This window comes from Anolis carolinensis, chromosome 4 (assembly GCF_035594765.1).
Source record: "Anolis carolinensis isolate JA03-04 chromosome 4, rAnoCar3.1.pri, whole genome shotgun sequence".
NCBI lineage: Eukaryota > Metazoa > Chordata > Lepidosauria > Squamata > Dactyloidae > Anolis > Anolis carolinensis.
This window is the reverse complement of record NC_085844.1, coordinates 102,780,117-102,794,778: the sequence shown is the minus strand read 5'-3', so window position 1 is coordinate 102,794,778 and position 14,662 is coordinate 102,780,117. Positions and strand designations below refer to the sequence as shown.

Below are 14,662 nucleotides of genomic sequence, written 5' to 3'. Positions count from 1 at the left end.
GAAGTAGATGCCACAAATTTAGGTCCAACTGCTTTTGCTGTAAGAAATATACATTATCCCTTTTTCATGAAACCATGAAAAAGTCATGTTTTAATGACTCCTTAACTCTTTCTCTTGCTGTATCGAAGTCTTATTTAGGGGAACTAAGCCCCTATTAATCACAAAGCAAGACAAAATGAGCAGTTAAAGTAGATTCAGTTAAGGAAATTCAGTTATGATTCAGTGCCGATACAGTCCTAGGGAGAATCATAATACAGCAAGAGAAAGCTAGTGCAGAGGATCAGGTTCAACATTGTTATAGGATAAAAGAACCCTTGACCAGCTTAGTAGACAGATAAGCCTTTGCCTTCCTTTTACCTGCTGGAGGGCATAGATCGAAAAACAGGAAATTAAATAGTCTCAATTGAGTTTCTGATTTGAGGCAGAACAGGATTGAGGATGGAACAATTTCCTACAATGTTGTTGTTTCATGAAATGATCTTCTCAATTGTGCAGTGTACTTTGAAACTAGGCCACTTGCATGGCCAATCACACTTAGTATATACAAATGTGTAAGTGAGGCTACAATGCAAACACTATACTTGTCTCTGCCCTGCTAAGAGAACATAACCGTTTGTGAGGACGTGTACAGAGATAAAGTAAAAGCTGTAGGAAAACATGTGCCCCACTCATTGGCCATTCAACAGATATAGCCACAGAAAGAGAGATGTAGGAAGTAGACATATGGCCAAAAGTCTGCATGATTGAACTGCAGATACTTGGGGGGTGTGTGTGTGTGTGTGTGTGGAATTCTGTTCAGATAAGATGTAATGCCTTGCCGCCCTATATGAGAGCCATGAGTGCCTTTTACCCTAGCACTTAAGACCTGGCTTTCTACTAGAGCTTTTGATCTATGTTAATTTTATCAATATTTGTATGTATGTATTTTTATCCTTTACAATTTTATCTTGTAAATCGCCTAGAGCATCTTGGATGGAGGGCGATTAATAAGTAATTAAATGATGATGATGAAGAAGATGTATAACAAAAGGTTTTTCATTCTGATGCCATCAAACCGAGTTTACAGAGCCAAAATGTGTTAGAATAATAGATTATGACTTAATTGAATAAACTCTAATCAACTGTAAGCATGCATATGCTAACCCATTGTGGAGAACATGTATGAGTTGTTTCTGTTGCATAATTGCTTTTGCTAGATATGCAAAGAGTACCTATTGTCGTAACAGAATTGGCAAACCTAATGATATCTAATAAGCATATAATGATCCATAATGCTGATCTATTACTGTAGAATAATCTTTAAAGGATGGTTTAGTTTAGATATAAAAGAAAACTACAGGTCCTTACAATGTGAAATGGAATTTTTATAGTGTTACATTTATGTGCTCATATCCTGCTTCCTTTTCATGGGAAGAGATTGACATTCATGATTTCACTTTCAAACAAATTATTTTTCCATAACATCTGAACTTTGATTTGCTTAAATTATGGTTCAGGAACAAATTAGAATTCCCCCCCTCCTGGTTTTTTAAATTCTCCATCAACAGAAACCATGCCTAAGAATCTGTTTGGGTTTGTGGTAAGATTTTTTCCAAAAAAGTAATAAAAATAAAATACCTGTGAGAATGGTATTATACTTAATGATATTTTTTAGTACAAAACACTTTCATCAAGTACTATATGTTTATCATTTAAGTACTATATATTTTTACAATATTGTTGGATCACTGAAATCAATATCAAACAGTATAAAGCACAGAACACAATAATAGTTTGTGGGGTGTAAATGTCCACACAATTTTTAAAACATATGAGGGTGTTATGTCATTCTACAAGTTCTACTGTACTTAATAGTTTGATAACTATAGTAGTATAGCAATTTTGTATTGCCACTTCCTTCTAAGTTCTATTTTTATAGAACTTGGCAATAAACCAGTACTTTAATTTGTTTATGCCCAGTTGTAGCATTTCAAAAGTGCATGACTAGGAGAGACAACTACATAAAGCACATTGCATGGCATTTCAATTATTTTCATAGTTTTAGAGTTTCTATAACATGGATTTGTTTACAAGTTATTTTTTATAAAAGTTTTTTGCCCAAAAATTATTGAAACAAATATTGTTCCATTGTCAACATAGGATTTAAAAGGTTTGCTTGTTTCATAGAGTATAAATGCTACATATTTATAGTGTAGTATAAATATGAGATGAGCTCAAGAGAGATGTGAGTTCTGTATTTCCTACACTGTAAACATATTTCACAGAAGCCACTCAGACGTGAGGAGGTACAGAGACAACTGTGTTGCAAAATACATTTTTGAGAATGAGTGTTTGCTGGTCTTCCTCCTAGCTTCAGTAAAAAATCAAATCTTGAATCAAAAGTAATAGCTATAATGCAGTCTTTGGAATAGTCAGAAAATTTATCTATTTGTTTATTATTTGAAAGTAGTTTGGTGCCAGAATGGAAAGAGTATGGTTCTATACTCCTAGGAGTTCTAATCCAGATACAGAATAGTCATGTACGTGGTATTTGTTCCATTCGTGTTTCAGTTTTGTGCCGTCCATTCAGATGGCACGAAACGGGAAGACCCCCCCCCCCCCCCCCCCGGAACAAAAATGAAACGAAAGGCAGGCAGGAGCCAGTACCAGCTCCAAGCCTGCTTTTTGGATCAATTGCCTTGAGGGCCTGCAGACGAGTGCTGAGTAAGGAGTGCTCCTTACTCAGTGCTTGGCTGCAGGCTCTGCGAGGCTCGGGTGCATAGGCCCAAAGCCTCTACCTCTAGGCCCGGAAGCTTTGGGCCTACAGGTGCAGGCTTTGGGCCAACACACACCCGGGCCTCTCAGGGCCTGTAGCCAAATGCCGAGCAAGGAGTGCAATTTGCCTATCAGCTGGGCTTCGCAAGGCCTGCAACCAATTGCTGAGTAAGGGGCATCTTTACTCGTCAATCGGCTTGGCCTTGCAGGGCCTGCACTGCAGCTGATTGTCAAGTAAAAGTGCTCCTTACTCAGCAATCAGCTGCAGGCCCTGCGAGGCCCAGGTGCCTAGGCCCAAAGCCTACACCAGTAGGTAGGCCTGGGCATTTTAGGCCTATGGGTGAAGTCTCCCTCCCCCACTCAATAATGGGTTGAAAGAAAACAGATCTTTCGGCCTAGAAAGCAGAAATGAAATGTCTGACCTCCCGATTTTGGGAGGCTCATATGAAAATGGGCCCCCACCGAAAGCTGGGACACGAAACGGATCAAGGTAAGTCTCAAATGCACATGACTAATACAGAATGAAAGATAGAATTTAAAGTCTAAATTGATGTGAGGAAGTGCAGATGTGTTAGAAAATGGCAAGAACAGACGAATCAGCTTTTGAGGAATTCGGTTTCTTTATTAGACTAGTTTATAGGCCACATTATCTTATATGGAAACTTCGTTTGGCTTGCCTAGTATACTGTGTGCGTATCTATTAGACTATCAGTGAGACAAATCCACTCAGTAAAACCAAAGGTTTGCATCTCAAGTGTGTCAAATCTGGTTTTGAAATGCAGATCCTCAACACCTAGAGTAGCATTTCTCAAACTCTGTTCCTCCAGGTATTTTGGACTTCAGCTCCCAGAAATCCCAACCAGTTTATCAGTTGTTAGGAAAGGCTAGGAACCACTGATCTGAAACATGTCCTAATTTCTTATCAGCACCATGCAAAATATATGTTTCCTCCCATTGAATACCAGTAACTATGCTTAGTTTCTTCTTTAATCTGAATTTGTTGGGGCTGACAACATCTGTAGCTATGGGGGACCAATTAAGATGGCCTATGGTTGATAGATCTGGCTGGTTTCCTGAGGACTCTTTGGAAATTTCCTGTCAAAGCTCTGGTTTGCCTTTGGAATTAATTAATGGTGGACACAATAACACCCATGTTACATTTCTGTTACCATTACTTCTGCATTGCAACACTTGCCCAGTGGAGCTGGTTCAAGTAGTACCAGTAAGTTGTCTTTTATGAACTGGTCCACAGAAGAACAAAGCAGATCACTTAACAGCCTACTGTGAACAATTTACTTGGCTCATTGCCTATACAATCACTCAAATCTACTTTGACTTGTATGTTATAAATAATATCAATCTAATTAATGTTATTTTTGCCTCTAGTTGTTCAGTGGTAATGAATATGTTAGTACCACCATGTATAGAAGGCAGAAAGCATGAATGGCTCAGTGGTCAGTGGGCTGTTAAAACAAGGCAGAATTCCATCATGCTTAAAAGAGACAGGTCTAAGACCATTGCTTTAAAAACCCTTTCTGGTCCCACTGGACAGTTTGTAACATGCTTTACCTAAGCTAGGTACTGAAGTGTGTGGTGTTGTCCCAGCTGAGGGGAGAGGATATCTCAAATTCTGGAGTTTGATGTCATCAATATGCAGTATTCAGTATGCTTAATCCAACTTTTCACTTTTAGACCAGTACTTATCATTAGTAAAGCATTAGATGAGGGCATTTTTAAGACTAAGGTGTTTCTGATAAACTTAGGTCCCTTCTACACTGCCATATAAATCCAAATCTTCTGCTTTGAACTGGTGTGCACGCCTTTACTGTGCAAATGTACTCCTGGGCACCACAGAAACCTGAGTTTCCACTCAGGTTTAAATTCAGGAGAAAGTTCAAGATAGAGACCTGTAGTTTCATTATCTGCTTTGATCTGGATTATATGAGTCTATACTTCCATATAATGAAGCTACAGGTCTCTATTGTGGATTTTCTCCTGAATTTAACCCTGAATGGAAACTCAGGTTTCTGTGTGCCCAGGAGTACATTTACACAGTAAAGGCGTGCACACCAGTGGTGCACATTCTTCAAGATATTGGACCTGGCCATGGAGACACATGCTTTAGCCTTAGTTAAGTTTTCAAAATGTGCAACTTAAAATCCCCTCCCCATAACTCCCAACCCCTGCAGTCCCACCCTTTAAAATGCAAATAAAATAAAAATAATAAAGACATTAAATGCACAATTTACTTCTCTCTCCTCAAGCCAAGACATCTATCAAAATGTTATAGGGTACTTCTGCTAAATATAAACAAATCCAGTTAAACTACGCACAAGTGACATTAATACAAACAATTTTAACATTTTACTAAAATTCAGTTCTTATAATTTCATCATTTATGCCCCATCCCAGTGCCCCCCATTTCCCCCTTTTAGTTTAGAATAATCTCACTGTATTTTAGCTATTTTCCCCAATACAGTGTTCCCCCACTTATCGTGGGGGTTACGTTCCAGGACCACCTGCGATAAGTGAAAATCTGTGAAGTAGGGACACTATATTTATTTTAATATTTATACTTTATTTTAGTAGTTACAATATACAGTACACCGGCAGAGAAGAAGAATGGAAGCTAAATAACCCTTTTTTATTGCCAACCCTTCCCTACCCTCCGCCCCTCCCTTTATTTCTCCCTCCCCCCCCCTTCCAAAAGCCTTTGCACACTGCAAAAACCCACGAAACAGCGAAAATACCGTAATAAATGGTGTACATTAATATTTATTGAAAACCCGCAAAACAGTGAGGCCGCGAAAAGCGAACCACAAAGTAGCGAGGGAACACTGTATAATATCTTACTGCATTTCCCCCTTCATATTAATTGTTCTTATTTCAGTTGGATGGAGATTTCAAATTTGCCAGTAGTTTCTGAGGTTTCTTTACAACTGCTGCATCTATTTTCCGTGTGGAGAGGTATTTGTCTTGCTACAGTGGGATCATGTGTCAGATACTTACTGAAAGAACCACCATGTTAGGGAACACTAGGAGAAACATTCACATGTTACTGTTGCAAGAAGGAAACTGTTTTTACTTGGAAAAAATTTAGAACCTCTCATTCATTTTTCCTAGTGCACTACGGCTCTACCAGATTATAAGAGACCAGCAGGAAGGGAAAAACAGCTGTTTGCCAATACTGTGACTGAGAGACACAGCCAGCAAAACCTAAGTTAACTATAAACGTATTTGGAGTTGCATCATGTGCTGCACAAGAAAGATGATAAATATAAATTGCTGCTTGTTCCTTTATAGGGGTAATGAGCTGGAAGTCACAGCTGACAGGAGAGGAGAGAAGGCTCCAAGCTAGTCAAGCAAATAAAGGTTAATAGTAGGGTGGTGTTTCCTTCTCATGTGACCATAGAAGTGTTGGCTTCTGGATTGTGCCTGCTTCCTAACAGCCCGTCACAGTGTTTGGAATAAGATGTGACCTGTTTATTTGTAGAATTAGCCAATCAAAACAGTACTCTGTGAGCTTCATTCAAGGCAAGCAGGCACTTGGTATGTATGTAAATATACCCTGTACCAGAAAGGCTTAACAGGACCCTGCAAAGGATAGTCATAGACTGGATTTCTTCAAACTTGGGAAGATTGACAAAGCTCTCTTGGACCCTGGATTAATGCTTTCAAAAAACCCTTTAGGAATGTCAGAAGGCGAGAACCTTGGACAAATTGAAAGGTAACATAACTTTCTGGATTATCTTTTGGGCTTCTTTTCATTTTTATTACAGGAGCATTAGTTAAGCTTTAGCTGTGATTCTCTGATATATAAACTGTTAATTTGGTTTCTTATCTATGGAAATCAATCTGAAGTTCTTCGGTGGCAATTACAGTGTAGACATCCATTTTTTAAATAAAGATGACCTTGGAAACTGGAAACACTTAGGATAATGACATTACATTCTGTGACTTCTAAAAAGTCAATGCCTATCTTTGCCCTGCATTGATGATGTCAACATAAGAGACTAGAAATGTCAGAGACACAAATAACTCTAGTGTACTCTGTTATTGACAGGTGCAAAAATTATTACTAGTAGAAAGGGTACAATGTTCTTGTGAAATATGCTTATGGAATGCCTTTTCCAAGTTGAATTTTATATTTCAGATTATGAAGTGAGGTTTTCAGGGATGATCCATAGTATGGAAAAAAAACAACTTTTCACTAATCTTCACGAGTATTCAGAAGTAAATGGTCTTCATTTATGATTCTTCATTTGTTTAGAACTGTTACCCATTTACACACAACAGAAATATGAAAAATGGTCCTACCACTACCACATTCATAAGCATAGTTACAGAAAATTTGATATTTTCACTGGTGAGATTAGAAAGGCTTTTTGGAACATGAGACCAACTAAAGAAAATACTGGTGATAAAAAGGCTAGCATTTCATTGTATACAGTTCAGGAACATAACAAAATTCATTAATCTTTCTTCACTTCCTTGTTCATATGGAGAGGCTGGTGATGCCCACAAAGGATCCTGGATCTGGTATATTGTCTTCTAGTTTGCAATCATGTTTACAGCTGGCTAGATTGTGTGAGCTTTTTTGGAGGCACCTTCTTATGGTTCAGTCAGAACCTCATGATTATTATCCAAATCTTTTAAATTTCCAAGCAATAATTTTCGAGCAATAATTTCCAAGCAATATTTTTTTTTGCTATAGAAAGGTGGATTCTTTCTTCATAAGAGCTAGTATGTCAGGGGTGAAGCATGTCAGTGCAGCAGTACGCTTTCCTTTGGTTTGATCAGCTGAAATTATTTTCTTCATTGTGCCATCCTAGTGTCAAGGTCCCAGATGGGTAGAGGGTGCACATGGTATCATTGGGTGGGGAGGAGAAGAAGTGTCTGTCAACCAGAAGGACTTTTTGAGGTATTAGGTTTCTGAGATCAATGGACCAATGGTTTCACTTCATTTAAAGGTATTTCCATGTTCCTGACATAAACCTCCTAACATAATGAAACTGAAATCCTATAATAGACAAGCCACTCTTTCAAGGCATCCGTGGTCTCTCTGAGACACAGTTTTCAGTTGTTCAGATCCCAGTGGAGTGATTCCTATGAATATAGAATTTGGCCATTGCTGATGTTGTAAATGGGAGAATAATATCAGCAGCACAGCTCTGCCATCCCCCCATGTGTTTTTTTCTGCCATTTTAAAGCTTTCATTCAACTTTGTTTTATTCTGCTTCATTAGTTTTATTTTAGTTTATCACTTGTTTGAAGAGGTGTTAATCTGGCTTCTGATATTGTGTATAAAAATTGTAATTTGACTGCAAATGACATTATGGGACACACCCAGACCTAATCATATTGAAGAGTAGGGGCTTTAAACTAATGGTTATATTTACTGTTTTGTTATAAGTGTCTTATTTTAACTTTCTATATAGAGTGTAATCAAGTCCTATTAAGCCTTGTTGTTTGGTTTGATATTGTGATATGGCCTAAGGACTAATCAATAAAATGCATTCTATTCTAATGGTGCTTAAATGCCAACTCAATTTTTAAAAGGTTCTTTTGCTATGTTTCAGACATTCCACAGTAGTGTCATGAGGGCAAACCTTATAAACGTATATGTTAAATTCATGTTTAATTAAGGTCCCGTGAGCATTTATATAGGTCAGTGTGAAAGTTTTACAATATTTAGAGATTAATTGCAGCTCTTTAGATTAGCATCACAAAATATCAGTGTCCTCCTACAGTGGAATGTTGTAGCACATTTTTAAATTGAGGCATGTGGACTAATTTGGATAAAAAATTGGGCGATCCTAAATAAAACAGAAATTCTAACATTAGAAGGTTTTGACTTAAGAATTGGATGGCATTCATATCTTTGGTATGGAAAAAGAAGCATAGATTTTTTTTTTCGAAAATCGCTTTTCGAAAATAAGATCTGCACTAATTAAAATATGGGAAATATATAAAAATAGACTCTACTCAGAAACCCCATTATGGATTTTGCCACTGGAGGCTGGTCAGAGAAGAGAACTATGCTGGGAAAAATGGCCCACATATAGAGAAATATTGAAGAAATAGAACCTATGATAGAAATAGAACAGAACCTATGAGTTAAAGGGTTAAGAAAAAATTAACCAAATATACAAGAATATTTCCTGGTTTCAGTACAGACACCCAAGAGACATTATAATAAAGACAAAATAATAGGATTCACCGAAAAGGTGTCTTTCTGGGATAAAATAATGTTTAGTGGAAAAGAAAGTAATTAAAAATGTATAAGAAATTGCTAAAATGGGCTACAGAAATAGAGCAAGTGATAGAATGTATGGTGAAATGGGCAGCCAATGTAGATCACACAATAAAAATGGAAGAATTGGAAAAAATATGTAACCATAAATTAAAATATACAAACGCCTACAATTTGAAAGAGAATAGGTACCAAATGATGTATCAATGGTACATAATGCCCCAGAAACTAGCAAAATGTTACAAGAATATGCAAAATAAATGTTGGAAATGTGAAACTCATGTGGCAACTTTTTACCACATGTGGTGGATTTTCAGAGAAGCAAGAAATTATTGGAAGGAAATACAAGAAATAACTCAGAAAATACTGGATATAAAAAAAGTAAGAATACTTCTTACTGAGAATAATTGACATAGATCTGGATAAAAATAAAGATACATCATTTAACTACTTAGTAACGGCTGCCAGAATCCTATATGCAAGGAATTGGAGAGTAAAAGAAGTACCTTCAATGGATCAATTGATTACAGAAATAATGGAAATTATAAATATGGACAAACTAACTCAACTACTAGAAAAAATCAAGGAAGACCTAGAAAACAACGGATTGGCTACCTTTAAAGATTATATAAAGAGAGAAAAATGAAAATATTAATATAATAGAATGAATATGAAAAATTAAAACTGTCTTACTCGGAAGTAATATGAAGAGGGGAAGCAGCAACTAAGAAGAATGAAACAAGGATGTTAAAAACCATGATGAAGAAGATTGGAGGTCAACAAACTTTTTCCTCTTCCCCCATCCCCCTTTTGTGTTCCCCTCTTTTTCTTTTTCTTTTTCTTTCTCTTTCTTTCTTCCCCTTCTTTTTCCCTTCTTTTATCTTTTTTGAATATACCGTTTTAAGAAATTGTAAATATTTTACTTTATTCAGTAAAAATTATTGTAAAAAAATAAATTGTCTGTCTATGGGTAGATGCAGGTATGAGGAACTATTATTGTCATTAGTCATAAATAAATGGCAAAAATCAAGTAAAAATGAAATAGTTAACCTGGCTGACTCTTTTTGATGAATGTGCTACCTGTAGTCTCAGTTTATCTGTATGGAAATGAATGTGTGAGTAAAATAATTAAATGGCACAGCCTCAAACTAAGCATCTTGGCCAGTAGGTAGCAACTGCAATTTTTGATGAGTCATTTCTAGGCCTAAGGATATGCTAACAGCCATCACTCTTAGTTTGTCTGTTTCATCACTGCCAGCTGGATGGAAATTATTATTGTCTGAAATTTAAAATGCTTCTGCACTCTCTACTTAAGGAATCTTGATTGTTTGGATTAATATTAATTAATCTATATTGGGGTGTCACTCATTTTCATGGAGGACTGCATCAGCCTTCAAAGGGCTACTGAATCCATGGATGGAGATTGCATGGATACAGAGGGCCAACTATAATTCTAACCCAATGGTCAGTGCTCTTTAGTTTTTACCTAATTTGGGTCTCCAGATGTTACTAAATAACAACTCGCATCACTTTGAATTATCCACCGTGTGGATTGGTGCAGCCCAATAGCACTTATGGCTCTGAGGTTGTGGAAATGTTAAAGGACATTTAAAGTTATATATTATATGCATAAGCCTTGTGTCTAAATTCAAATCCCACTAAATTCAAATCTCACTTTCCTCACTATACAAAACAGACTACATCCCTCCAGATGTTACTGTATCACAACTATCAGATCTAGTCATGATGCCTAACGATAAGGAATACAGGAGTTATTGTCCAGCATCTGGGGGGGGGGGCATATAAAATGACAAGGCCTGCAGGTCTTGAGTGGACACATGATATCTATATTCCTGATCTTGGTATATATGATCTTCTGTCCCTCCGCTGTCTTTTCAATATCTAGTAAATGTGTTGTCGAAGGCTTTCATGGCCGATCACAGGGTTGTTGTGTGTGTTTTCGGGCTGTATGGCCATGTTCCAGAAGTATTCTCTCCTGACGTTTTGCCCACATCTATGGCAGGCATCCTCAGAGGTTTTACCTCACAACCTCTGAGAATGCCTGCCATAGATGTGGGCAAAACGTCAGGAGAGAATACTTCTGGAACATGGCCATACTGCTCGAAAAACACACAATAACCCAATATCTAGTAAAGTTCATTCATAGATTTGAGAGGGATTTTAAAAATCTTTCTAGTCACAAGCAGTGGGATGGGGATAATAGTGGTGATGGTGATGATTTCTTATTTTCCTCTCCCTATGTATTGAGGCAGAGATGCCAGTAACATGCCAACTGATGTCCTTTGTTTAATTCTCAGATAATCCAACTACAGGTTGAGCATTCCTTATCTGGAATTCTGAAATCCAAAATATTCCAAGATCGGAAATTGTCCTCAAAGGCAACTGAGATAGTGAGACATTTGCTTTTTGATGATTCAAAGCACACAAACTTTGTATTATGCACAAAATCATTTCAAATATTGTGTAAAATTCCATTTAGACTATATGTATCAAGCGCATGGGAAACATGAATGAATTTCACGTTTAGAGTTGGATCTATTTCCAAAGTATCCCATTATGTATTGGCAGCAACGCGTGTTCCAAAATCCAGGGGAAAATCCAAAATCCAGAACACTTCTGGTCCCAAGCCTTTCAGATAAGGAATATTCAACCTGTATCAGTAATCTAATTATTAAAAATCAAACATTTCAAAAGAAATAAGCGACAAACAGTACATGACTATCAGGAAAGTTGTTGCTTTGTTTTCTTTTAAATAGAGTACAGATTGATAACAGTAATGCATAGGAGTGTCTTGGCAGGATTGATTGTGAACAATGAACATGGTTTGCATTCTAGTTCACGAAAGGGTAGACTGATAAGTAGGCTACCATTTACCACCAGGCGTTAGAATAGAACCGGTAATTAGAATTACCCTTATTCAAATTTTGGTAACTTACATGTGCAGATACAGAATTCATTTTTTCAAGCACCAAGTTTCAGGTACTTCAAAAATATGTGCATGTTGGAAGTTGTTTTTGCTAGCATGGTCTCAGAAACATGAAGGGAGAAGCATATAGTTGTTTGACATAATTTAGGGGCTTTAGTCTGTCCTATATTCCTATGGGAACACTGAGATTAAAGGTTCTGGAAAGAAAGAAATTCCAGAGTTGTCTGAAAATATGGTACTGATTGAGAAATGACTGATATCCCTGGATTTAATTTAGCATAAGCTAAATAATCAAAGAATTTCAAAAAAAAAACTTGTTGGTAAATTATTTTTAGAAAACAAATGTTAATGTATTGAGAACCCACTCAAATTCAATGCAGATTCTATTTCTTTGGTCATGTGGTGCTTGGAAGTAAATGAAGAAATATTAGTTGAATGTACAGGTACAGATAGGTGTTCAGCTACCATAAAAGAGATTTATTTATTTATTTACATTACTTTTACCCCGCCTTTCTCTCCTAGGAGACTCAAAGCGGCTTACAGTAAATAGGCAAAAATTCAATGCCTAAAACAATGTAAAAACAGCAATTCATATAAAACAATCTACAAAACAACAGTTCATATTTGAAGAGGGACAGAGGCATGCAAGCAAGCCCATGCTTTCTTTTGTTGGTGTTTTTAAAAAAATGCTTTAAAAGTATTTGACCAATTGTTGAATCAGTCAGTTGGTCAGACAATCATTGCATGAAATAGGGCATTTTAAACCCAGAAAATGCTCAGTTAATGTCCTATGACTGTGTCTATCTCCTGTATAGAAAGTAGTGTATTATTGAAAAAAAAATTATTAGTCAAAGAAAAACATTTTTGTACAAAGATATAAACGGCACAAAAAGTAAGAAAGTAGTGTATTATTATTAAAATCGCACAGACAGACTACAAACAGAGGCACAACTATGTGGCCCAAATGATTCATTGGAACTTATGCCTCAAGTACCAGCTCCCAGCAGTAAAGAACTGGTGGGATCACAAACCTGCAAAAGTATTGGAAAATGAGCACGCAAAGATACCGTGGAACTTCCGAATCCAGACTGACAAAGTTCTGGAACACAACACACCAGACATCACAGTTGTGGAAAAGAAAAAGGTTTGGTCATTGATGTTGCCATCCCAGGTGACAGTTGCATTGACGAAAAACAACAGGAAAAACTCAGCCGCTATCAGGACCTCAAGATTGAATTTCAAAGACTCTGGCAGAAACCAGTGCAGGTGGTCCCGGTGGTGATTGGCACATTGGGTGCTGTGCCAAAAGATCTCAGCCGGCATTTGGAAACAATAGACATTGACAAAATTACGATCTGCCAACTGCAAAAGGCCACCCTACTGGGATCTGCACGCATCATCCGAAAATTCATCACACACTCCTAGACACTTGGGAAGTGTTCGACTTGTTTGCTGTGTCATACAACAACAACAACAACAACAACAATAACAACAATAATAACAACTTGCCTCTCCCTCCAGTTCAATTTTGTACATGAAACAAATTTTGAATATATGTGATATGTGATTATGTTTTTAATTGTGTTTTAGTTGGTAAACTTTTCTGTTTGCTCTGGACTTGGTCGCGCATGTAAGCCGCTCTGAGTCTCTTCAGGGAAATGGTTGTGGGGTATAAAAATATCACCGACTCATATGGGAAATTTTGTAGTGTTTTAGATTTCAGAATTCTGGATAAGGGAAGCTCAGATGTTAGACCAGGGCCCTTTATATTTACCGTTGCTTCCCTTGAGTAAGCTTCAATCTTTTTTGTTTCCCTTTCCACAGAATTGCTATCGGATATAGCTTTGTTTTCTCATCCTTCATGATCGCCAGCTTTATTAGTCAAATATTTGACTTCAGGGATATTAACAATTTCAGCTTCAATCTCCTTTTTTCAGTGCATGACATTCAAGGACCAGTATGGTGTACTGGTTTTAAGCACTAAATCATACCTCTGAATACTAGGGTTCAAATTCTCACTTACCCATGAAAGCCCACTGGGTAAACTCAGCCATTGGGTAAGCTCAGCCAAGTCACATTCTCTCAGCCTCAGAGGAAAGCAAAGGCAAATGCTCTCTGAGCAAATCTTGCCAAGAAAACCCTGCGAAAGGGTTGCCATGGGTCAGAAACAACTTAAAGGCACAGAAATACAAAGGCAAGGCCATGTATTTCTTTGTTCTATAACACTGTTGTAAACCTAAATATGCTAGGTTGAGAGTTGATGTTGAAGTTCATTAATAAAGAGAAATAAAAGCTTTGCTAATCATTGTTGACTTAAGATGCACCAATTGATATTTTAAATATGAAATTATTAGGCTCTATTTTTGCTTGTTTAAATACATTTTATAGTTTCTCATTTTTAACAGGAAATTCTAGGTACCGGTTGCTCTGACAACTATGTGTTATTTGCATCACATAAATTTCTCACTGTGAAACTGTTTACATGTGTTGCTGTTTTGTACCTTTGTTTCCTATTTATGGCAACCCTATGGTGAACTTATCACAAGGTTTTCCTGGCAGGATTTGTTCAGAGCGGGTTTGCTAGCTTTTTCTTAGCACCGCCTATTAATATGACATCGCAATTCCTGCGAAGGACTGTCAGGGGATACCTGGTTATGTGAATGAGAAGTCTGGAGCAGAGAGAAAAGTCAGTTGGCGGATTACTCTAG

General features: G+C 37.1%; 1 protein-coding gene across 4 annotated transcripts in view; it reads left to right on the top strand.

The window, feature by feature from the left end:
- retreg1 (reticulophagy regulator 1) overlaps positions 1–14,662 on the top strand; it is a 63,503-nt gene that overhangs the window by 31,295 nt on the left and 17,546 nt on the right. Inside the window, exon 1 of one of the 4 annotated variants that reach the window (XM_008108853.2) lies at positions 6,052–6,481. The exons of the other annotated variants lie outside the window; for them this stretch is intronic. Coding sequence (XP_008107060.1) covers positions 6,423–6,481 — 59 coding nt within the window. The 5' untranslated portion in view covers positions 6,052–6,422. Of the gene's footprint in view, positions 1–6,051; positions 6,482–14,662 lie in introns of those variants that run through there. 4 annotated transcript variants of the gene reach the window in all.